Consider the following 27328-nt stretch of genomic DNA (forward strand, 5'->3'; position numbering starts at 1 on the left):
TGTTTTAATAACTTTACTGACCAATGATTTATTTATTGATGGCATTTTATCCACAAAGGTATTGTGTCTGAGGGTTTTTTCTGACCCAGGGTTCATTTTATGTATGTCTATTATTTTATACAAAGTAATAATTTACTTCTATATGCTGATTTATCCATATTTGGATCTTGTTGCTTAGGAGGTATATTATAAAATGATGAAATTTTATTCAGGTGGGAAAAACTAATTTCTTATATATGGTATAAATACTTTTATTTGAACATCCAAATACACATTTAACAGTGAACCAGTCAGTTTCATAGCGGTGTCATAGAATCCAGCTTGTTTCATTACAATTTGCTAACTGTTTTGGTGAAAATACCTCTAAATATTAAACAGAAAATAACTCAAGTTCATTTTCTGGTCATTACTGAGAGGTGACGGTTGTTCTAGGTACACCTTTTGTCTCTTTATCCTCATGGCACACAGGTAATACTAGCGCTCAGCATCTTTTTATACCGAAATGACTATCAAAAACATTCACCCAACCCTTCTCTTACCCAGGCCCCTATTTTACTTTCTTTTGCTCTTAATTTATTATATAAATCACCTTATGGCACACTATGTTATGCTTTAAAATTGTTTTATTTTCTAAGGGAAGTAAGCATTGTTATATCAAGTATAAAAGTTTTAATCTTTGTCTTGGTGAAGTAGTGATGAAGATTTGGAAGTATCTGTTTTAGTTCGAGAAAACACCTTTGACAGAGCTGAAGATACCTTTGTCATCATTTTAGATCCTTGTTTGGAAATACTGACCCTGGAAGTTTCTGTGGAGAAAGCAAAAAAAAAAAAAAAAAAAAAAAGCAATGTGGATATTTATTAAGCATTTTAATACTACAGTCATATTATAGCATTGATTATGTAGAATTTAAAAACTGACATTTATAAAATACAACATGGGTTTAAAATTAATTTGCAAAGATTGTTTTTCTGCAAAGAAAACAAGAAGAATGATATCTCCGTTTTGGGGCACTGAATATTGATGAGGTCAAATACCTTACCTAAGGTCACACCCTAGAAAGTGTCCAAGGTGGGATTAGGATCCAGCTTTCTTACTCTCGTGGCATCATTATACCTACTGAACCCTGATGCTTCTTTATTTATGTGTGCAAAGAATGCCTTTCTTTTTCTAGCAGAAAACTCTCTGGAAAAGCCTGGTGAGCTAAACTCACTATGGAAATTAGCTTTCAGTTCTCTACAGTCATAGACATTGTCTTAGTTCTTTGATGAAGAGTTATAGAAAACTTCTTGATAGTTGAGTATCTCATATATTCAGATTTAAATTATTTGAGTTTTTTTTTTTGTATATATTTATATAAAACTAAGAATGTGCCTGTTCAGCCCTGACCTCGCCGTTGAACTCCAGGCTTAAATATCATACTGCTTATGTGACACCTCAAGTTGAATATCTAATTGGTACCTCAATCTAAACATAACCAAACAGAATTTTTGTGCCCCTCCCCTTAGTTATTCCCATAGTCTCTTCTATTTTACTGAATGCCCCCTCCTACTGTATGCCCCTTTTAGGCTTTTGGAAACACAGCTGTGATCTTTATGGAGCTTACATTGTAAAAGGAGACAGTGCAAAAAAACAATTGACAGGGAATAACAAATGCCAGGGAGAAAAACAAACGAAGAAGTGGAGTGGTTAATACAGTGGTGGAAATGAGGTTACAGATTCAAAGACCTCACTGAGGTGACATTTGAGTAAAGATCTGAAGGTAAGCAATGCAAATATAGGAGGAAGAGCACTGCACAAGGATCAGCAAGTGCAAAGGCCCTGAATACCTGGGATGTTTAAGGAGCAGCAAGGGGGTCAGTGAGGCTGGAGCAGTGTGTGCCAGAAAGAGAATCAGAGGAAGTGGTAGAAAGGTAATAGGGGATCTGGGGTAATGTCCAGATGATGTAGGGTTTTGCAAGCCTTTGACATTTTCTTGCTTTTTGTCCCAGATGAGATGGGAAGTACTTATTTTCTGATAATTGTCTTTTCATGTTCTTACCCTTTGATGCACTTCCCCAGGTTACAATGTAAATTCTATGAGAGCAAAGACTTTGTCAGGTTTGTTCATACATGGGACATAACTTAGAGGAGATGCTCAGTAAATCTTTGAATGAATGAATACATGGTTGAATTGGACAGCTGCAATATTACTAATGGATATAAGAATTAATCATGATCATTGCAACAAGGTAGAGAAAAACAAACTGAATTTATGGGTCTAGATTAGATTCTGCCTCTGATTGAAAGTAACCCTGGACAAGTCATTTTCTTATCCTGAACTTGAATTTCTTCATGTAAACAATGAAGGACATTGTATTGAGTAGTTTCTATCTGACTGTAACATCCTTTGATTCTATAATACAGGTATCATATTAGTGATTATTGTGACACCTTCTGGTTATGGTGTGTTCATAGAATTCTGGCATACTTAACTGCTATACTCTGAACCATCTCAATGAAAATGATTTCCACTTCCACTTTATATTTCTCAACTATCTCCTTGAGTGGATTATATATTTGAGATAACCAAGGTAAGCCTGTGGTTTGAGTTTCAAGGCTATTTGACAGTAACACAGCACTACATCTCTTGTGCATGTTGTCATTGTTAGAGCCACATTGATCCTCTGAGGATTCAACAAATAGAGAACCAGAAAGTCCTCACAAATGTTCTAAGGAGTCGATACTAAGAGATTAAAATAAAAAAAGTGAAGTCTAGGACTTCCAGTCAAGATGGCGGCGTAGGTAACCGCGGTATCGCGTCCTCCCACCACCACATCAAAGTTACAACTAAACTACAGAACAACCATCATTCAAAACCGTCTGAAATCAAGCTGAATGGAAGTCCTACAACTACGGAATTAAAAAAAGCAGCTACATCCAGACTGGTAGGAGGGGCGGCGGCGCGAGGGGGGGCGGTGACGGGCTGGTCCCACACCCACGTGTGGCGGATAAAAATCAGGAGGCTCCCGCGGCTGGGAAGGTCCTTCCTGAGGACTGAGGGGTCCCCGTCCCACACCAGGTGCCCCGCTCAGGGTTCCAGTGCCAGGAAGAGAAGTCCCCATAACTTCTGGCTGGAAAAACCAGCGGGAACTGAGGCTCAGGGAAGCTGAGGCGGCTGGAGCCCCAGGCAGCTCCCTAAAGGGCCCGCGCACGGACTTATCGGACTCTCTCCCTCTAAGCTTGGAGGGGAGGCAGCTCAAGGGGCACCAGAGACATACAGGGAAGAACTGAGTTGTTTGGCACTGGAGCGAGGGCTGGAGAGGGGGCTTTCTCCAGGACAAACGTGCTGTCAGAGGCCTTTGTTCCTTTGGTGAGCCCTTCCTGGGGGCAGCAGACAGAAGCCATATCTGGGACTCCAGCAACCAGGCTCACACTGGTAGCCCCGCCCTGCTGACTCCCTGAGGCCCCGCCCCACCCAACTTTCAAGCCCACCCAAGCTGTTGCCACTTCCTTAACCATAGGATTGGCCGGTCTTGGATCCTGCCTCAGGTTTTTCCTAAATTCTTTCAAACGAGCAGCATCAGGTCTCAGCGAGCCCCATACCTCTCATTAAGTAACGCACAGAAACAAACATAGGGAGGCAGCCAAAATGAGGATACAAAGAAACAGGTCCCAAATGAAAGAACAGAACAAAACCCCAATAAAAGAACTAAGCGAAAGGGAGATAAGCAACCTAACAGATACTGAGTTCAAAATACTGCTTATAAGGATGCTCAATGAACTTAGTGAGAACCTCAGTGAACTTAGGGAGGGCCTCAAGAGCATAAGAAAGGACCAGTTAGAAATCATGGATACACAGTTAGAATTGAAGGAGGCATTAACTGAAATAAAGAATAATTTACACAGCTTCAGTAATAGAGTATGTAAATCCAAGGAGCAAACCATCGATTTGGAATATAAGGAAGCAAAAAATGCCCAATCAGAACAGCAAAAAGAAAAAAGAATAAAAAAAATGAGGATAGTGTAAGGAGCCTCTGGGACAACTTCAAGCGTGCCAACATTCGCATCTTGGGGGTGCCGGAAGGAGAAGAGAGAACAAGAAATCAAAAACCTGTTTGAAACAATAATGGCAGAAAACTTTCCTAACTTGCTGAAGGAAACAGACATACAAGTCCAGGAAGCACAGAGAGTCCCAAACAAGATGAACCCCAAGAGGCCCACACCAAGACACATCATCATCAAAATGCAAAAGGTTCAAGACAAAGAGAGAATCTTAAAAGTAGCAAGAGAAAGGCAGCTAGTTACCTACAAGGGAGTTCCCATTAGGCTGTCAGCTGATTTCTCAAAAGAAACTTTGCAGGCCAGAAGGGAGTGGCAAGAAATATTCAGAGTGATGAAAACCAAGAACCTACTACCAAAATTACTCTATCCTGCAAAGCTGTCATTTAGAATTGATGGACATATAAAAACTTTCCCAGACAAGAAAAAGTTAAAGGAGTTCATCACTACCAAACCATTATTATATGAAATGATGAAGGGTCTTTTTGAAGAAAAAGATAAAATGTATGAACAAACAAAATGGCAATGAATACATATCTATCAACAATGGAATCTACAAACAAAATGAACAGGAAGAACAGAAACATTCTCATAGATACAGAGAACATTTTGTTGGTTGCCAGTTGGGAAGGGGGTTGGGGGAATGGGTGAAAAATGTGAAGGGATTAAGAAGCACAAATTCATTGCTGGACTGACAAACCTCAAAGGGAAAGGGGTTTGGGGGGGTGGGAAGAAATAAACCAAAGAATTTATATGCATAACCAATGGACACAGACAGTAGTGTGGGAAAAGGTGGGAGGGGGGCGGGAGTGGGGAGGAGGGGGTCAATGGGGGAAAAATGTGGAACATCTGTAATACATTTTACATCCAACAATAAAGATTAAAAAAAAAAAAAAGTGAAGTCTATAATGGCTAGATTTTATTGTCAGCAAATAAATTCAGTTCTAAAAGCCCCTCCCCTTTTTGGTACATTTTCATAGAGCTAAGGCATAGGAAGTATAACCTCCCCCAAAATTGTTAAACCCTAGTATCATGGGTTCTGGCTGAGATAGAAGCTATGGTATGATATAGCCTTATTTTGTGGATATGTCTCACAGGAGCAGGGTAAATGTTAATTCTCAATATCATGCCACATTCTTGATCAAAATCATTAGTAAAATATAATAGCAATTCAAAGAAGATAAACTAATTGGCTTATTTTAACACCTGAGTGATGTAGGACTGGATTATATTTCCAAAAGTAGTTAAAGCTCACAGAAATAAACCAAACATTATCAACATTAGATTTGATAACTACAAAATTTATCAAAGAAGTAAACTAAGTTCTCTTTTGAATACTTTCTAATTTAAGTTAAAATAAACCTTACCTTCTAATATTTTAGCATGTGTAGCTGGGGTACAGTCTTCAGTCTCACTAAAACAAAAAAAAAAGATCATTTCATTTTCTGTGTATTTAATGAATGAAGGAAATACTGTTAAGCAAAAGAACTTTATGTCAGTCATTCTTCATAGGGAAGTAAACTTGAAATACTATATTGCTGGTTTTCCAAATTTATAAATGTGATATATAAATTAACATTTCCCACTTTAAAACATTTGTCTATATATACATAACATAAAATTTAACATTTTGACCTATTTTAAGTGTATAGGTGTGTGCTTGAGTACATTCATGTTGTTGTGTAACCATCACCATCATCCATCTCCAGAACTCTTTCATCTTCTCTAATTGATACTCTGTATTCATTAATTACTAACACCTCATTTTCATCTCTCTTCATCCCTAGAACCACTATTCTATTTTCTGCCTCTGATTTGACGAAGTATCTCATATAAGTGGAAATATATGTGTGCTTTTGTAAACAGACTTTATTTCACTTAGCATAATGTCTTCAAGATTTTTCTATGTTGTAATATGTGTCAGAATTCCCCTCCCCCCTTTAAAGACTGAATAATATTCTATTGAATGAATACATCACATTTTATTTATCTATTCATCCATCAGTGAAGGGGCTTTTATGATTTGTATTGTGTATAATGCTGCTGAGTCCAAATATCTTAGTGTTTTCAGTTCTTTTGTGTGTATACCCAGAAGTAGAACTGCTGGATCATATGGTAACTCTATATTTAATTTTTTTTCAGAAACTGTCATACTATTTTTCACAGTGACTACACCATTTTAAATTCCCAATAGCAATATTCAAGTGTTTCAATTTCTTTACATTCTTGATAACAATTGTAATTTTCTGACTTTTAAAAAAACAATAGCTATCCTAATCAATGTGAATAGCATCTCATTTTGGTTTTGATTTGCATTTCCCTAATGATTAGTGATGTTGAGCATCTTTTCATTTTTGAAGGTTATCTTTGCTAGTTATAGAGTTGTCATTTAATAGTCTTTCTTTTCTCTTGCTGCTTTCAAGATTTTCTTTTTCTCTTTGGCTTTTGACAGTTTGATTGTAATATGTCTGTGTGGTCTCAGTGTGTTTACACTGCTCAGAGTTCATTGAGTTCATTGTATTTTTATATTGATGCATTTTTTATTCAAATTTGGGGAGGTTTTAGTCATTATATTTTCAAATGGTCACCCTGCCCCTTTCTTTGTCTCTTCTTTTGGAACTTCAAAGATCCTTATGTTGCTCTACTGATGGTGAGCCATATGTCCCCAGGCAGACTCTGTTCACTTTTTTTTTAAATCCTTACCCAAGGACATTTTTGCATTCTCTTCTTCAGATAGAGCGAGAGGGAGAGAGGGAGGAAGAGAGAGAGAGAAACATTGATGTAAGAGAAACACATCGACTGGCTGGCTGCCACCCACATGACCCCAACTAGGGTGGGGACCAACTGCAAGCTAGGTAAGTGCTCTCATTGGGAACCGAACCCAGGTCTCCCTGGACAGCGGGCCGATGCTCCAACCGCTGAGGCAAACCAGCCAGAGCCAGTCTTCCTCTTCTTCTTCTTCTTTATTCCTTTCTGCTGCAATAATTTCGAATCACTTGGGTTTAAGTTCAGTGATTCTTTCTTCTTCCTGATTGACCTTCTCTTGAACCTTCTCTTGGTTGAGCCATCTAGTGAATTTTTCAATTCAGTTATTATATTTTTCAGCTCTGGATTTTCTCTCTGGTTCTTTTTAATAATTGATATCTCTTTGATTTTATTCTCATTTTGTTCATAGACTTTCCCCCTGATTTCCTTTAGTTTTTTGTGTTTTCCTATAGCTTTTGAACTATTCACGACCATTATTTTAATGTCTTTGTTATGTGTGTCCAATTGGTGTGCTGTTGGTTTTTTTTTTTTTTTTTTTTTGGTACGTGCCCCTAGCAGGAACCGAACCCAGGACTCTCTGGTCTGCAGGCCGATGCTCCAACCGCTAAGCCAAACTGGCCAGGGCGTGGTGTGCTGTTTTATGGACATTTTCTGGAGATTTATTAGGTTTCCTTAAATGGGCCCTATTTCCAAGTTTCTTTGTGTGCATTATGATCTTATGTTGAAATTGGGCATTGGAAGAAACAGCTACTTCTCCCAGTTTTTGGAGATTGGTGTGGAAGCCCTTCACTGATGAGCAGGACTCTGAACCTTGGGAGCAGCCTGAAGTAGATCTTTAACCAGGCACATATCCATCTGGGCCTATTTGTGTGCTTTTTTCATGTTCAGTTTTCCTTATCTACTTCTAAATGTTTTATTTCCCAAGAGTCTTTTGTTGTGTTTTTTCATAGGGCCTTAGATGTTCTCTTGTATTCTTCTGCCTCTGGTCAACCCTTGCTCTTGGGTGCTTATGCATCTGCTGTCCCCTGTGATTTTCATGCACAGTGGCATCCATCAACTACCTTTTGTGGTTTCCAGGCTTAGATCGAAACTCTGCCACAGTTCCCAATCGGAGCTTCTATTCAGGCGAGACAGAAAACATCCCCCCAGGAAGCCCACAGTGAGGCTAGAGCATAGCACATAAATTGAAATCTACTCTTTCCATTTTAAGGGAAGGAACTGGGAATTTGCTGTTTCTACACGACCATGCCATGTCATGTTCGAGAGAGGACTGAGAAAGGGCAAGTAAAAATCTGGAATTTCCCACCATTTTGAATATGACTTTTCCTTGATTGGACATTCACTTGATTGCTGCTTACATTTGACTGGTTTCCAGAGGTCCTGTGAAGTTGTTTCATCATTCTGCAATTGTTCATGTTTTTTTTTTTTTGCCTGAGCCAACAAAGGCCTGCAGTTTCCTGGTCTTCCATCTTTCTCTAAATGGACTTTATTTGGTATTTTCTGTGCTCTTGTCTTCATTGTTGATAGAAATTAGGTGCTTGCATCACTAATTATGTATGTTTAAATAACCACTGTGCAGGAATAAAAGGCAATAATGGTCCCAGAATAAATGCCCCAAAATAGTGTTAGTGTCAGTGTCAAATAGAAACAATCCCTTCATGCTGTGTGGAAAAAAATTGTAAACAGGTATATATTTTTATTATACCCAGTGCTTTTCTCAAATAGAAAGTGCTACCTTTTCTAGCTTATGCATATTCTTATAAACTTAAGAACAGTTTTAGATAAATTTACCTATTTCAGATATAGTTATTAATCAGATGTCAAGTCTACAGTGTACTTTGTTCTTTGTCCTCTATATATGCCACGCAGTTCAGTCTCTGCTCCTATAGTTTGGATTGTCTCCTCATATAAATGCTGTCTGTCCCTACAGTCCCACATCAAACTCCATTGCTTTCTAAAATCTATCTCTGAATGCTCCAACTTACACAGCTCTCTCTCCTTTTATGGGAACATTTAGTTACTCAAGAGATTTGAGCAGGAAGCCTTTGGGCAGGTGATGGAGATGAGACTGTGACCCAGTGTTTATCTCCCAGGTAGAAAAAATAGATAAATAAACACACAAGTAAATTCTTGATCTAAGACACTGTTAGATAGAAAGGATGTAGAGGCCAGGAGAATAAATGGGGGTCAAGTAGAAAGGGGAGGCCTTAGGAAGTATCCACAGTGGGGAGTTACGGGAGGGGAGAATAAGGAATGAGGGAAGGTTTAGGACTGAATAATTGGCTAATCATAGTTTTACCAGGGAACCCATTTTTCCTATAAACACGACTTTCATCTTTAGATTTTTACTTTTGTATTGCTTTAATTTCTTGTACCTGGCTGATGAAATCAAATCTTCTTGGTTGTATGAAGATGAACTCATAATTCTGTGTATGAAGTGAAGTGTTGGTTCAGTAATATTTCTTTCTTTTTTCTGAAAAAGTGAAAACCAGTTATTACTACACTCTAATCTACAATATGAGAAAACATTTCAGAGATTATTTAAAAGATGGACGAACCCTATAATTCTAATTAATTAAAATGTCTCTTTTGAATATAATTCTTTGGAATTGGCTCAGTGAAGATGATCTATATAATAAATAATATTGGAGTTTGAATGGATTTTAAAGACAAACTTAGCACAATGTTTGAAGAATACAGTTTTCTATTTCTGCACTCTACAATATTTTAAATCATATCTTACGGAGTTCAAAAATAAAAGGAATGGATATAACTCTGATCCGTTCAGAAGCTTAGATCAGTTTAGAAGCTTACCAGGTCAGTCATTATACACATTGCTCTGATATATTTTTTTGGGAAATTATATGTAATTTCATGGCGATACCTTTTATGAGACTACCTTTATTTTGATGTTTGTTAGAATCTCAAAAAAGGCTATTATTACTGGGATTATTAGTCACACAACCTGTTTTAACTTTTGCTTATATACTAATACATTCTTTTAAAAAATATGTAAATTTCAGGTATGCAACATTATAATTCAACATTTGTATACACTGAAAAGTGATCACCCTGAAAAGTCTAATTACTATCCATTACCATACAATTGGCCTTCTTCCCCGTCAGCTATCCCCCTATCCCTTTACCCTCTGGTCACCACTGATTTGTTCTCTGCATCTATTAGGTTGTTTGTTTGTTTTTCTATTTATTTTTTAATTTTCACATATGAGTGGAATAATATAATATTTGTCTTTCTGTTTTTGACTTATTTCACTTAGCATTACAGCCTTAAGGTCCATCCATTTTGTCAAAAATGGCCAGATTTCATTATTTTTTATGTCCGAGTAGCATTTTTTATATACAATGACAACTTCTTTTTTTTTTTTTTTATCCTCACCCGAGGATATTTTTCCATTTTTTGTACAGATAGAATGGGAGGGAGAGAGAGGAAGGGAGAGAGAGTGAGAAACATCGACGTGAAGGGACACATCGAGTGGCTGCTACCCGCACGACCAACCAGGGCCGGGGACAAACTGCAACCGAGGTATATGCCCTTAGCGGGAACCGAACCCGGGTCTCTCCGGACCGCAGGCCGACGCTCTAACCGCTGAGCCAAACTGGCCAGGGCCAACGACAACTTCTTTATCCACTCATTCATTGGTGGGGTCTTAGGTTGCTTCTATATCGTGGCTACTGTAAATAATGCTGCATGAATATAGGGGTGCATATATCTTTTCAAATTAGTGTTTTCATATTCTCCAAATACATATCCAGAAGTGGAATAGCTGGATCAGGTGGTAGTTCTATTCTTAATTTTCTGAGGAACCTCCACACTGTTTTCCATGTGGCTGCCCCAATTTACACGCCCACCAACAGTGTACGAGGGTTCTTTATTGTCCACGTCCTTTTCTCCAGATTTTTATCTTTTTTATAATAACCATTCTATATGTGTGTTGTTTAGATTTGCAATTCCCTAATAATTAGTGAGGGTGAACATCTTTTTATGTGCCTGTTGGCCATCTGTTTATCTTCTTTTGAAAAAATGTTTATTCCAATCCTCTGCCCATTTTTAATTGGGTTGTTTTTTAAACTATTGTTGAGTTGCATGAGTTCTTTATGTATTTTTAGAATAACCCCTTATTGGATGTATGATTTTCAAATATTTTCTCCCATTCAGTAGGTTGTCTTTTTTTTTTTTAAAATAATTTTTCTTTTCCTTTTGAATTTATTTTTTGTTACAGATGTTTCTCCTTTTTTATAATTTTTTAATTAACTTTAGAGAGACAGGAAGGGAGAGGGAGGGAGAGATAGCAACATTGATAGGAGAGAACATAGTCTGGCCACCTCCTGCATGCCTCCACTGGGGATTAGGCCCACAACCTGGGCATGTGTCCTGTCGGGGGAATAGAACCGGCGACCTTCTGGTGCATGGGTTGACGCTCAACCACTGAGCCATACCGGCCGGACTGTTGTCTTTTTGTTTTAATTAAGGTTTCCTTCACTGTACAGAAGATTTTTAGTTTGAGGTAGTCCTTTTGTGTATTTTTGCATTGTTTCCCTTGCGTTTGGAGTCAAATCTACAAAAACACCAAGGAACTTGACGTCAAGGAGTTGCTCTGTTTTCTTCTAGGAATTTTATTGTTTCAGGTCTTAAGTTCAAATCTTGCATTCATTTTGTGTATGGTGTAAGATAGTAGTCTAGTTTCATTCTTTTGTACATGGCTGTCCAAGTTTTGCCAACACTGTTTATTGACCAGATTCTTCTCCATTATATGCTCTTGCTTCCTTAGCCATAATTTGCACACATTTGGATGTGTTTATTTCTGGGCTCTCAATTGTGTTCCTTGGTCTGTGTGTCTGTTTTTGTGCCAATACTATACTGTTTCAATTAGTATAGCTTTGCCGTGTATCTTAAAATCAGGGTGCATGATACCTCCCTTTTTGGTCTTTCCCAAGATTACTTTGGCTACCAGAGATATTTTGTGATTCCACACAAATTTTAAAATAATTTGTTATAGTTTCATGAGATACACCATTGGAATTTTGGTAAGGATGGCATTGAATCTGTAGATTGCTTTTGGTAGCATTGACTTCTTTTTGTTGTTGTTTTTTAAATCCTCACTCGAGGATATTTTTCCATTTATCTTCAGATTGAGTGGGAGGGAGAGACAGAGACAGAGAGACAGAAACATCTATGTGTGATTGGTTGCCTCCTGCATGACCCCGACCAGGGCCAGGCACTGAACTGCAACTGAGGTACCTGCCCTTGACCAGAATCAAACCTGTGACTCTGGTCTGCAGGCTGATGCTCTAACCACTGAACCAAACTGGCCAGGGCGGTATTGACGTTTTAAGTATTAATTTTTCCAATCCATGAGCACAGAATATTTTTTCAGTATATGTTTTTTTCAGTTGCTTTCCATAGTGTTGTATAGTTTTCAGTGTATAGGTCTTTTACCTCCTTGGTTAAATTTATTCCTAGGTATTTTATACTATTAGATGTAATTTTACATGTTTTTTTTTTCTCTCTGATAGTTACTAGTTTATAGAAATGTCATAGATTTCTGTATATGGATTGTTTTATCTTACAACTTTACTGAATTCATTTATTCTAACAATATTTTGGTGGACTTTAGGGTTTTCTGTATACAGTATGTCAACTGCAAATAGTGACAGTTTTATATCTTCCTTTTTGATTTGGATGCACTTTGTTTCTTTTTATTGCTTAATTGCTGTGGCTAAGACTTCCAACACTATATTGAATAAATATGGCAACAGTCTTTGTTTTAATGTCTACTTTGTCTGATATGATTATAACTATACAGCTTTTTATTTCACTTGCATAGAATATTTTTTCCATCCTTTTATATTCAGTCTTTGTGTGTCCTTACTTCTGTAATAAATTCCTTATAAGCAGCATATAGTTGAGTCTTGTTTTTTTAATCAGTTCAGGCACTCTGTCTTTTGATTGGTAGATTTAGTCCAATTACATTTAAAGTAGTTATTGATAAGTATATATTTATTGCTATTTTGTTCCTTGTTTTCCAGGCTGCTTTTATACTTTCTTTCTTTCTCTCATACTTTGTGGTTTGAAGGCTTTGTTTATTGTTATGTTTAGGTTCCTGTCTCATTTTCTTTTGTGTTTACTACAATTTTGTTGTGTGGTTACTGTGAAGTTCACATATAATATCATAAACATGTAACAGTCTAATTTAAGTTATTAGCAACTTAAATTTAAACATTCCTCCTTTTTAAAAATTTTTTGATGACACCTTTTATATATATATATTTTCTTTATGCTTCCCTTACCTAATTATGGTTATTTTAGTTAATTTTACTTCTTTTATTTCTTAACCTACATCCTTTCTTTATAGATGATTGATAATACTACTTTTATTATACATTTACCTATTCCAGTGAGATTTTTACTTTTACATATTAATTAGTGCATTTTCTTTTCAGCTTAGAAAAGTCCTTGTAACATTTTTTTTGTGAAGCCAGTTTAGTGATGATGAACTTTAGCTTTTGCTTATCTAGAAATCTCTTAATCACAATTACCTTACTTGATAGAACATTCTTGGTTGGAAATTTTTTATTTTCAGCACTTGGAATATGTCATGTCACTCCTTTCTGGTCTATAAAGTTTCTGCTAAAAAACCTTGTACCCTTATGGGATGTCCCTTGTATGTAATAAGTTGTTTTTCTCTTGCTGCTTTTAAGATTCTCTATCATTATTATTATTATTATTATTATTATTATTATTTTTAAATCCTCACCCGAGGATATTTTTCCATTTATCTTCAGATAGAGTGGGAGGGAGGAAGAGAGAGAGATGTGAGACAGACACATTGATGTGAGAGAGACACATCGATTGGTTGCCTCCCACAGGACCCCAACTGGGGCTGGGGACGAACTGCAACTGAGGTACGTGCCCTTGGCTGGAATTGAACCTGGGATTCTGATCCGCTGGCCCATGCTCTAACTGCTGAGCCAAACTAGTCAGGGCTCTATCCTTATTTTTTACTATTATAATTATAATGTGTCTATCTTTGGGTTCATCTTATTTGGATCTCTCCGGGCTTCCCCGACCTGGATGCCTCTTTCCTTTCCCAAAAGAGGGAATTCTGTAGCCATTATTTCTTCAAATAATTTTCAATTCAGAACTAGATAATCTGAATTTGTGTGGGTCTCTTCAATTCCTCCTACCTTGGCCCACCTTCTGGTCACATCCTACTTGCATAAGGCTTCTCTACACAGAATTTTCAATGGGCATTTACTAGACAAAATACAAAAGTGCTGGAGTCTATTAAGTAATAGATATAATTAATTAGCTTTCATGTCTCTTACATGGTTTCCAATTTTTGTTCTTTGGCTTGTAACTAATCTAGGTCTGTTTCTATTATTTGTGTGTCATCAATTGAGTTTTATGGCCTAATCTGTTAATTATTTCCTCTTATCCTATAAATATTCCCAGGGTTAGGAGAAGACTAGAATCACTTTAGTATTTTTTTCTGCCTAATTAAGGTACATTTTGGATTGTGTTTCTCACTTACCTTATGCTGTGGTGTTTTCTCCTAAGAGTCTGTTACAACCAATATTGTAGAGCAGGTGGGCATCCCAAGCTCAGAAATAGGTCTTTAAAAAATTTTATTTTAATCCTCACCCGAGGAAATTTTTTGCATTTATCTTTCAGATAGAATGGGAGGGAGAGAGGGAAGGAGAGAGAGAGAGAGAAACATTGATGCGAGTGAGACACATTGAGTGGTTGCCACCCACACGACCCCAACTAGGGCTGGGGACAAACTGCAACCTAGGTATATGCCCTTAGCGGAAACTGAACCCGGGACTCTGGTCCATGGACTGATGCTCTAACCACTGAGCAAAGCTGGTCAAGGCAGCAACAGGTCTTTTAACCTCTCTCTCCTTAGGTTCTGTTATATGATTTGAGGTTGCTTCAGTGCTTTCAATATTTACCTTTGTGGCTTCTCTCACTTGCTTTTCAAGTTGTTCTCCTAAGCATTCTTCTTGTATAACCTTTCTTAGAACAACTTCCTTTTCATCAGACCTTAGTTCATCTTCTGTGTTACTTTCTGAATCATTTGCAATATCATGAGCTACTAATCGGATGAGAAGATCATTTTTGTTTTGAACATCTTTTAAAAGCTCCACCTTGGTGATATCAGGATTTCTTATATTCTGAAACGAATTTCTGCAAACAACCTGTAATTGAAGTTACAATGAATATTAAAAACAAATGCTTCAATCGCTTTTCCTAGGGGTCTATTGTAATAGAGCTATGTTAATATGATATATGGTTTCAGTTTAAAATATTATCTTCTCATGCCACTCACTTGTATGTTAGCAATATTTTAAGAAGAAACAAATGAAAATTATAAGAAATATTTGGTGCCTATTATTTCTTTTACATTCAGAGATCATATTAATTCAACATAACTTACCTCAGAATATACAAGGTCTAACACAGGTCCTTCTTTTCTTAAACTTTATATTTTGTTGCATCATAATTTACTTTTAGTCCATTTACTTCTAAATTTTTTTGACAGAAGTATAAATGATAATCTGTTTTTCTAAAATTCTAGATAAGGAATCACAGAGTAACCTACTTTTTTTTCAATATAAATCTAGTTATTATCAAATTTTGATTTTTAAAAGATTAATACCAAAATTGTGAAAGTTTTTGACTCACCCCTATCCTTCCACTCTGGATCCCTTGGCATGTTTTTCAAATGAATCTTTAAACCATATACCATCATTTCTTTCTCACCTCCCTAATCAAATCTCACTTTCCATTTTCAATGTCTAAAGATAGTTTAAAGATACCTATGATTAAATAATAGAATTTCCCCTCTTTTGTAGCCTTTGACTCAAGTGACCAATCATAGATGCTGAATATGCCTTTGTAACATGGTAAGTCAGTTTTCAGATAATGGTGCCCTACAAGAATATCTTCTTTGGAAACAAAATATAGAAACTGCCTCCTTAAGCAATTAAAACAATCAATTTTGATTTTCTATGTTAGGAGAGGGAACCAGTGGTTTAGAAATTCCAAAATCCTTATATATGGCTTTGGAATTCATTATTATATATGGACTTAATAATGTATATGCCTAGTGTGGTGGGAATTAAAGGTACCTCAAAAATAGAAAATAAAGCCCTGAGGTGGAACCAAAAAGTATGTAGGTTCTCAGGTCTAATTTACTGTTCCTTTATCTCTTTTTTTCCTCTATGCTGGAGATAGACAGTATTGATACATGATAAGGCTGATACATGATCACATGTCTTAGCAGAGTTTGCTAAGTCTTCTTTATTTGTTATTTTTATTTTTAGGCTGCTTAGTTTAAATATTCTCTTATTGCTTTCTGTGGTCTATAAATGACTTTAGCAAAGAGAACCGATAACAGAGAGTAAGATTTGTGACAGAAAATTCTATAGATAATTAAAAACTGATTTTGATTCTACAGTCTGTTTACAAAAATTTTACTCCTAAAACGTTATTGTTATTTAAATGAAGACTACCAAGTAACATGCTAATGCAATGATGAGAACCCATATAGATTAGGAGATTTTTGAGCTGGAAATGTCTGTCATTTGGTCCAAAAAGTTTAGGACAAAAGAGATGAAATTAGTGTCACAGCCCATGATAATATCAGTATTTGGGTATGAAAACATTATGTACTCATTAACATACTTACCAGCCCAGAGATTACATACTTAAACACACTTAGTCCTCTTATGAATCAACACCATTAGTAAAAGGGGCTTTGATAAAATAAAAATGTATAGTGGATCAGTATAATTCCATTGTCCAGACAATCCCTTTGTCCTCAGTGATATAGTTTCCTTGTAACAAGCACATCATTTTGGCATTTAAAATTCCCAATTAGTGTAATGTATGTGGGACCTGAGTATGGAGCTGCAGGGCAGAGTGAGGTCTATAGTAAGAGGAAATGGCAGCATAAAAATGGCAGCAAGCCCTGGCCAATTTGGCTCAGCAGTTACAGCGCTGGCCGAGGACCAAAGGGTCTCAGGTTTCGAATCCCTGTCAAGGGTACCTACCTAGATTGCAGGTTCAATCCCTGGCCCTGATTAGGGTCATGCAGGAGGTAACCAATCGATGTGCCTCTCTCACATCTGTGTTTCTCTCTCTCTCTCTATCTCTTTCTCTCTGTCTCTCCCTCCCTTGCACTCTCTCTAAAAATCAATGGAAAAGTATCCTTGTGTGAGGATTAACAACAACAAAATTATAGCAGCATTAGGGCTGCTGTATCTAGAAAAAGGATAGAAGAGGAAAGGACTGGGTACTTTGGGAGTATAGAAGAAACTGAAAAAGGCTAATATAATTAAAGTGAAATAATAATCAAGTATAATCTAAGAGTCTGTAGTCTAAAGTTTGTTGATAAATGTTGCTAAAAGTAAAAAGATTACTACTTCTATAGAGCTTTAAGTTTAATAAATTAACACTATTTTAGATAGTTTTTGAAATTTAATATATCCTGATATTCTGTCGGTCCCTTTTAAACACCTTTAGATATTCACAATAAGAACTATAGGAACTATATGAGCTTGTGTTTCTTTTGAATCTTCAAATGAAGATTACAGTTTTATTCAGCCTGATTTTACTGTTATCCCTGAATCCCATTCACCACCCTCCCCTCCCACCTAAAGCCAGTTTAAACTGATTAGGTAGGAACACTCACTTGTGACCTTTAGAGTGAGCCACTGATATGGCAAGTCCCAGTAAGCCATATCACTGTATTGATGAACCAGTACTGGTCTGGACAATGACACCACCAACAAAGAAGCATTCCAAAATATCTGTTAGAGGAAGACAATCTCAAAACAACCACGTCTCACTTTTCACCTGCTTTCTGTGGTTGCTTTTGCACTTACCTCTAAGGGTTTTATATCCAGTCGTCCAGTATTACTCAATGTGGTGCATCTTTCTTTCTTTATCTTTTCCACATTAGATGTGTTTGATGACGAGGAACTTCTCCCAGCCAATAACGTTCTTCTCACTTCTGCTATGCTATGTCCAGTGTTTCTTAAACAGTCCATCTTAAGTTTCTCAAGAGGTTCAGTTTTTATAGAAATTACTGCTAAGTGTTCTGAAATAATGCCTGGATCTATTTTGATTGGCTTTTCCCCAATATGTGGAACTATTTTAATTTGCATTTCCTCTCCAGCTGAATCTTGATCTGACTCTTCTTTCTCAATGTCAGGGGTCATTTTCAAAGCATGTTCTTGAGTCTTTTGAACAATTCTATTAATGTCTAGATCTCCAAAGAAATCAGCCTTTGAATTCTTTGAGCTATCTGTATCTGCTGAAAAATTTGAAACTCCATTAATGATTAAACTAGCCACTTTTTTAGGGAAGACTCTGTTTGTACCTTTTATATCATAGTAAAGGTCTTTGTGGGTTCCAGATTGTAGGAGCACATTACTATAAATAGAGTCAATCACCTGAGAAATCATTTCTACACTTTCTGGGTTTAAAAGCTGTTCTTCAGGGTCAGCAGCAACAAGACTAATATTACTTTTGGAAATTTCAGCTGTTACAGATTTTGTCAGTTGAGATGCAATTTTATTTAACTCGGACTTTGATAAATTTTTTGCATCTTTTCTTGAGGCACTTGGCAACCTTACTATTTTAGCCAAGAACAAGGCCAATGCTTCCTCTAGAAATGTGGCATCTAATATAGAACCTTTCTGGGATGAAGACTTTTCCTGGGACTTCAATTTATCAACAATATTGACCACTTTTTTCATAATTTTTGCAGCTTCCAGAACTAATTCTGAACTTGATACTTCTTCCTCTACTTGAGGTTGAAATTCAGAATTGGAAATTTCCTTCACCATTAAAAAACCTATGATATCAGAGAGGACATTGCTCTTGCCCATTAGATCTTTGAATATGGAAGTATGTGAGCCAGAATGGTTTAAAATCCTGGTATAAACAGAATCAACTACTTTTTCAATAGTTTCCTTGTCAGCTAAAGGTACAGTAGGCAATTCCTTGGCCGGTGGTATAAGTTTAATCTTACTTTTTGAGATAAATTCTTGCATTGAATTTAATATTTTTGAGATGATATTTTGCATTTCAGTTTCTAGAGATTTGTTTCTTTCCTTATCCACTTTTGGAAACTTAGTTAAAAGTTTTGATAAAAATTTTACAGCAGTTTCTTCTATTATGTTATAAGGCAGTATATTAGCATGTGACGGTTTTGTCTTGGGAGTATCAGTAGTTTGTATAACATCTTTGAGAATATTTTCAATAATCCCGTCAACTTCTGCACACTGATGTGGAGTTAGTTCTCCAGAAAAATAGTTCTGCAACTGATTACCAGCCACTTCTCGTAGAACTAAATCAACCATGGTTTCTGAAAGCATTCTGCATCCACTGGCTACACAACTTTGTATAATCTCTTGTGATCCAAACTGAGACAAGAGCTTAGTGTAAATGGAATGGACCACTAATTGAATCATTTCATCATCATTGGGATGTAAGGATTCCACATACTGAATAATCATATCTTCATCTTTGGAGATCTCGGTTGTGACTGTACTTAATAACTTCATTTGAAGGAAATCCAGTTCTGTGAGCCAATCATCCTCAGATGTTTCTGCTTTGATTTTGGATACTCTTGGGAAAATTTTAGATAAAAGAGCAGAAATCACATTCTCTAAAAATTCATGAGGCAGCATGATGGTATATGGCGATGATGTTTGGCATTCCTTACTGGCTGTTTGAGCCACCTTTTGGAGCTTTTTAACAACATCCTTAGAGTTCAGAGGCAAACATGCTGAAGCTGGAACCTCATCACAAAATGTCAAATTAAACTGATGTTGAGAAATTTCATTTATCACTGCACTAGTTAGTCTTCTTGCTAAATTGTCCCCATTACTCTTTATATTCTTACAAATGGAGTCTTGAGATCTGTATTCCTTTAAAATATTGCATACAGAGGAGTGAACAACTTTGTTAACCAATGTTTTATCTATTTCTGGTATTCTGTCTAAGAAAGGTATTTTATTTAGAGGGACGTTTTTAGTCACTTTATGTACATGAGGCATTTTATCCACCATTATTTTCTTAATGTTAGATGATGCTTCATCTGTAGTTGATTCTTTATGCTTGAGAGGTACTTTAGGAATGGATGACACTTTATCTACAGGTGGAAAATCCTGATTTTCTTTATTTGGCCTAAATACCTTAATTTGAGCCTCCGAAAACTCCTTCAACAGTGAATCAATAAGCTTCATAGCTGTATCATGGAGTTCAGCTTGATTTTGACCATCACTCACATTTTGACATCTGTCCTGTGTTTGTGTTTCTGGTGAGGTAGAAAAGATCAATTTGTTAACCATTTCGATGATAACATCTTCTAAAAAATTAGCAGGAAAAATTCCAGGTTTACTTTTTGGTGGGTACTGAGGACTATCTGGTTTACTACGTTCATTTCCAATCTCTTTAGCTTTAACTTTCTCTCTCTCTCGTTTTTTCTGTCTTTCTCTTACTCTCTCTTTCTCTTTTTCTTCTTCTTTCTCTTTGGGAGGGAGATTTTTGTTAATTGAGACAGCTAAAGCCTTTGTTGAAACAGACTGTGCTAAATCATTGCCAACCTCTTGAATTACATGAAATGTATCACTGGGGGGACATTGGAGATTTGAATAATCTCCTGATACTTGAGAACAACCTATTTCCAAGATGTTTTCATAAATATTTTCAATGATATTTTGAACATATTCATAGTCAGAGTATTGTTTTTCATTTATATCTGTTAGAGGTGCAGTGTCTTTTCTCTCCTCAATGTTTGGCTTTTGAGTTACTGTGTTCTTTGCTGTGGTCCCTGCATTTCTCACAAAGGACTTGTCTTCTTTTTTAAATAAACTTTCCCTTGGTTTGCCAGTCTTCTTTTCCTTGTTTAATTTGAAATCTAGTCCATGTATTTCCTTTGTACACTCTGTATCATCAGTAGTTACTGGAATTTGTGTGTGTGCCTCATTATCTTGCCTCTCTTTATCTTTTGAAGCTGATTTGCATTTCTTCTCAGTTTCATTATTTTTAAGTGTTACCCTCACACCTGACTTCTGAGTATCTTTACTTTTCACACTAGTAGTTGGAGATGTAACTTTTGATACATTCTCAGTATATTTTTCAGTGGAAATTGTCATTTTATTTTCATTCTCTTTCTTTTTATTTGCCACACCTGCAGCTGACCCTGATAACAAGCTAACCATATTGTATTTCATCCTTCTAGTTATTGAGGTAGCTTTTGCATCTTGCATATCACCTTTTTTTATTGATGTCTTCTCAGTTTGGAAACTTTTCTTTCTATTTGTTTCACCTCTACCTGTTTTCAAAGTCTCCAACAAATATTTCTGGTCTGAGGTTGAAGAAGTGTGTTTATATGATTGTTCTGAAAAAGTAAGTTGGTTTCCTTTTAAGCATGTGCTCATCTGTGTAGAGGTTTTCTGTGGTAGGTGTTGAATCCTTTGGGTGATGTTATCTGGATTTAGAAATGAAAAGAAGGTGGAAGACCAGTCTCCTGAAAAAAGTGGTTGAATCTTGAAAGCAGAGATTGCCTTTTGGGCTAAAGCAGCAATTGTTTGTGTTAGAATGTTACTTTTATCATCCTTCGGAATTTCATTAGAGTCGTACTTTACTATGAACTGATCATACACAAAATTAGATATCTTATCAACTGTCTCTTTATCAATTGGTGGAAAAGCAAACATTTCTTCAGCATTGGGTAGAACTTTAATTTCACTTTTCCTAAATTCTCCTATCAGAGAGTTTGCAAAATTTATAGCCAAGCCCACAATGTTTGTCTCTGGCTTTTCTTTTTTTTTGGAATCTTCAGTTATACTTAGAAGAGAATAAAATTTGTGAACAAGGTCAACAATTACATCCTCCAAAAATGTAGCTGAGTATAGGGAAGTCTGTGTCTTTTCTGGAACAGGTTTAGTAAGTACAGAGACTTGGTCATCATCACTGGCAGAGGATTTGTCACCCTGTAAAAATGGCTTCAGGTGATGATCCATGATTTCCTTCATAATGAAACCAGCTAGTTTACTGAGGACGGATCCTCCTTTTTTACCTGCATCTTTTTTCACTTCAGCTTGAAATTCAGATGTTTTCAAGATACCATTACATATAGAGTCAACCAAATTCTCAATCACTTCTAATTGTGTACTTTCTGCATTTTCTTCTGTCGTGGCAAGACGGATTTCATGTTCAGAAATTTCTTTGATAATTTCATCAGTCAGTTTTGAAGCTGCATCCACAAACTCATCATCTGGTGTACCATCTTCCTTTTCGAGTTCCCTTTCAGTGTCAGTTGAAGGGGAGATATGCACTATAAGCTTGTGAATTATATCTTCTAAAAGAGAGTGAGGCAGCACAGTAATGCATGATGGGAAGGTGTGGCTATCCTTCAGGATGACATTTAGCACATTTTTGATAATATTGTCAGCTTGAGGGGAAGAATAGGAAGAAGACACTAATTCTCCTGAAACTAACAATTGCACCTGATAATCATAAATTTCTTCCAATAGCAAATGATATATTTTCCTTCCAAAACAAACAGTGTCACTTTGTATAGCTCTATATACTTGAATCAGAGATTTATATTCATCTAATATTTTTTCATAAATTAGATTGACTGTTTTTTGAACTATTTCTTTATATCTTTCTGAAAAACACATATTATCATCAAAATCATCTGTAACTAAAATCTCTGATGTGGTGAACTCCAGAACAATTGATTTGACTAATGTTGTAACAATGCCTGTAATTTTGACTTTTAGTGTATTTGGGTTTTCAGCAGCTAAGACATTATGCGAGAATGCATAAAGGAGTTTACATAAAAGCTCAGCAATTACTTCCTCCAGAAAGACAGCTGAATTCACAATGAAAGACAGCTCTCTTTGTGTAGGATCTATTGCTTTCTGTTTATAATTTTGATCAACTGCAGCTGAAAGGAAGGTTTTATCTCCAGATAAAAATGACTGAAGATGATGGTTAAATATTTCCTTTATTATAAAACTTGCTATTTTTGAAACAGGTATGTTACTTATTCCTTTCCTATCTTTTGTAAGAGACTGGTATAGACTTGAATATGAAAGATCAGCATAAATGGAATCAACCATAGACTGGATATCTTTTTCTGAAATTATACTTTGTTTTCCATTGCCATGTTTAATAATACATATTACATGTTTTGAAATTATTGACATAATTTCATTTATAAGTTTTATGACTGTACTACTTAAATCTGATTGAGAAGGATCTGTGTATTCTGCACTGAAGGCCAATGGACCCATCTGAGATACAAGCTGAGTGACGATTTTTTCCAAATGAGTATGTGGTAACATCGTTGTATATATTGTTGATGCCTGCCTGTGGAATCTTGATTTAGTAATGTAACACTGAACTCTCTTTATCAAAACATTAACATTTAGTTTGCCATGTGACTTATGAGGAAGCTTTCCTGTAATATTTGAATGGATTTGGAAATCAAAAGTCTCAGCCAGGATGATTTTAGTTATCCTTGCAGCCAATGTCTTGGTATCATTTAGAAAATCATTATTAGGCATTATGTCCATTTCGTATTCTTGCAAAACTTTGCTGAACACCACGTCAATAATGTTTTTGACTACATGTCTCTCTACTGGAGGCAAACACAATTGTTCCTCCGCACTCTCTAGAATGCTAACTTGGGCTTTTGAGAGTTCCTCTGCTATCAAATGTATGAGTTTTTCAGCTTTATCAAAAAGTTCATCTTCCAAATCTCTTACTGATTTTGTTTGTACAATGCCTATCACCCTGTGGAATATTTTGTTTAAAACCCCAGAGATCACATCTTCCAAAAACATTGAAGAGTAAACACTGGCATAAAACCTCTGCATTCTCTCATTGTCAAGACCTGTATACGATGATGAAGGCAATGACTTTCCATCCACAAATGGCTGAAGATGTTGTTGACAAATGTGTTTAATGATAAAACCTGCTATTCTATCAATGAGAATATCTTTATTGCTTGTGATATTTTGCTCAACTGATTTTTGAGATTCAGAATTTGGTAAAATCTTTTTGAATACTGAGTCAACAAGATTCTGAACATCATCGTTTGAATACACAGACTTGGTTTCTTCATCTTTTGAAAATCGAATTTCATGTTGACAAATTTTCATCCTAATATCACTGATTATATTTGAAGCCATTTCATTGAAATTCAGTTTTGATCCATTTTTTAGAGTTTCTGTGTTTGGAACAATGTTAGATGTAGAAGAAAAGATTCTAGATAACAGTAATCTGATCATGTCTTCTAAAAATGTATACGGCAGCAAGGTGTTATATGGAGATAAACTTTCACTTGGCTTGGCAGATTTATTGATGTTACTAATAATGTCCTGAACAATATTCTCAGCTGTGGAAATAGAAGTGGAAGATGATGACAAATCCCCAGAAAACAGTGGATGAAGAAGGTAACCTGAAATAGCTGCTACAATTAAATTGGCAATATTTTCCACAAAAATTTCACTGTCTTTACAGTCCTTAACCTGAGGGTTTATCCCATGCTGTTTTAAAACATTTCTATAAACTGAGGTGACGAGTTCATCCACAATGTCTGTATCTAGAGAGGGGTAAGACTGCTCTTTGCCACCACATAGAAGGTGAATTTTAGCTTTGTCAATGTGGTTACTTATTGAGTCTACTATTTTTTGTGTCATGCTTTTCAGCTCAATTTCAGTGTCTTGCTTTGAACTGAAAAGCTTTGATAAAAGTCTGGCAACAATTTCTCCTATCAATATATCAGGGTAAATACCTAAGGGTGATGGCATCTTGGGTCTACGTGACTCTGTGACTTCACTGAGCACCTGTTTAACCATGTTTGATATTGCATCCAATGGAGTATTTGGACGAGGCAAACCTTCTTCATACAAAAATGGATGAAGATGATTTTCAATAATCTCTTGGATAATAAAACTGGCTATTTGGTCAACCATAATTGGGCTTCGGCTGACTATACTTTTCTGAATTGAAGCAAGAGAGTCAGACGTTTGCATAATATTACTATAAACAGAATCCACCATCTTCTGGAGGTTATTTCCTGTACATAGATGTTGATTATCACATATAGTGAACCAAATCTTATGTTTTGAAATGGCTGATATAACATTATTTATTATGCAGTTACGCATTTCATTAAAATCTGAACTCATGAAATCTTTTCTTCCCAAAAGGGAAGTCTTACTGGATGGAGTAATGAGTTGAGAGAAAAGTCTTTTGATGACGTCTTCTAAAAATGAGTGCGACAACGTGGTGCTATAGCCTGGTGAAGAGCTGGGTTTGGAGGTAAATTCTCTGAGTTTATTCTGTAGTTTCTGAAGTATAATCTCAGCTTTGAGGTGGTAATATGAGTTAGGTATGAGCTTTTCCCTGAAGCAAGGTGGGAGTTGGTAGTCTAAAATCTCTAGTAATATGCCATTAGTTATTTGTTCTGCTATTGAGGTGTTGTCATGTGCCAGATTGCCATCACAGGTCACCTTCGATTTATATTTCTGTACAACATCATAATAAACTGAGTCAACAATCCTCCTAACAGTTTCTTTATGGACTGGTGGAAAACACAGCCTTTCTTCGGCATCCCGTAAAACAGTGACATGGGCGTTATTTAAGTCATCCACAATGTTGTTGACAAATAACATATTCATCTCATTAAGCTGAGCCTCAGTAATGTTTTCATTTTTGCCCCACAGTGAAATAGAGAGATTAAAAAACAGGTCTGAAATTATTTCTTCCAAAAATGTGGCCGAATAAATACCTGTATTCATACTTCCCAGATATAGCTTGTTCTGGATAGCTGTTGTATGCATATCCTTTGTTTTCTGTCTTTTAAGAGGTGACACAGCAGAGGAATTTGCTGAACGCTTTTTGCCAAATGGTGCTTGTATTTTGGAAGTAACCACACTGGAATTATTCAGGGATGCTGTCAAAGCATTACCATCATAACTTGTGAATCCTAAAGAACATTTACCTTGTCTTAATTCTGGCCTTCCTGCTTTTTTAAAACTAGACTGTATTTCTCTTGCTCTATCCTTTAAATGCTTGCTTGCAGTAATTGGACTTTGGGGGAGTTGCATACTGTGACATAGTTTGTCCATCAATGATTTAACCAAGCTTTGGGAAATAATAGTAAGCATAGAATCTGATGACAATAAATCTTGATCCATGTCTGCCAGATTTTCCAAAAGTCCTGACATATAATCTGCTTGAAATTGTTCACGGTCCATCGCTCCCTTACAATAATCAAGTTCTTCATCTTCTACACTTTGAAGCATTTTTAAAAGTTGACTTTGTTGTGTTGATATTTCATCAGAAAAAGGACCATTATCAAGAAGGACAGTGTTTGTGCATTTTTCCAAAAGTGTTCTAATAAGTTTCTCACACACGACATTGAGAAGGAAAACTGATTTGGGAGTGAGCCCTAAGTTATATACAAATATGCTCTTATTTTGCTGATCACTCGAAGATGATAAAGATCTTCTTGCTTTTTCATCAGAATCCATAGCCTCACCTAGGTGTTCATCTGGTAAAAATAAATCTAAAACAATATTAAAAACTTTATTGACTACATCTTTGGATTCATAAGTGTTTAGGTTCCTAACCAGACTGTCTAACTTACATGCCAGATAATTCAGTTTATTTTTTTGAATGAGACGATCAGTTTGATGAGTAGATGGTTCCCAATTTCTGCAACCTCTCTGTCTTTTCATGGTGTTTGTTTTGTTGCAAATGGGCATAAGCATGGAGAGTGGTTTACTCCTTCCATTGCTTTTAAAGTGATGAGTTATTCCTATTTTGTTTGACAGTATATGAATCACTCCTATTAAGAGATCCTGAAAGAGATTTTCAAAGTCAGCAGCAGCTACTCCTGGGCAATAAATGTACTTTGTATTTAAAGAAAATATTTGCTGTGCAATGTTAGCCTCTATAATATTATTATTACAAAGGATTTTAGTAATGATTTCACAAATACTTGAAGCTAGTTCTCCAATAGAAATCGACCTGCTTTCAGACACTAGAGAATCAATGCAAATAATCTTGTCAAATCCTGCGTTTTGGCTTTCCCATGCTTTCTCCTTTTCTCTACCGTCTTGGGTGCTGTCAGAAATGCTTGAAGATAAATGGCAAATGACAGACTCAGTGAGCTGTTCACAAAATTGATAAAGTGAAGGATCATTGTATATGCTTCTTAGAGGCTGTTTTGATTCATATTTTTTCTTTGACAGTGTAGAAACAATAGACATCTTCTGATTGGACACTTAAAAAAGAAAACATAATTTTTAGCATGCATTATGAAAAATATGGAAAATTTACTTTATTGGTAATTATTTACATATGGATTTCACATTTGGACACCACACTAAACCAATAGAAATATTTAGTCAAGAAAGACATTAGGTTTTCTTGTAATATTTACCTCCTACTTTGTGTAA

At 36.0% G+C, this 27328-nt stretch overlaps 1 protein-coding gene across 1 annotated transcript in view; it reads right to left on the bottom strand.

Moving 5' to 3' along the window:
• Window positions 1-669: 669 nt before the first annotated feature.
• LOC118625023 (fibrous sheath-interacting protein 2-like) overlaps window positions 670-27328 on the bottom strand; it is a 105707-nt gene continuing 79048 nt past the window's right edge. The window contains 7 exon segments of the mRNA XM_036253343.1: window positions 670-806; window positions 1041-1053; window positions 1239-1286; window positions 4290-4298; window positions 9105-9315; window positions 14682-15025; window positions 17717-27153. Coding sequence (XP_036109236.1) covers window positions 670-806; window positions 1041-1053; window positions 1239-1286; window positions 4290-4298; window positions 9105-9315; window positions 14682-15025; window positions 17717-27153 — 10199 coding nt within the window.

This window comes from Molossus molossus, unplaced genomic scaffold (genome assembly GCF_014108415.1).
Source record: "Molossus molossus isolate mMolMol1 unplaced genomic scaffold, mMolMol1.p scaffold_m16_p_11, whole genome shotgun sequence".
Taxonomy (NCBI): domain Eukaryota; kingdom Metazoa; phylum Chordata; class Mammalia; order Chiroptera; family Molossidae; genus Molossus; species Molossus molossus.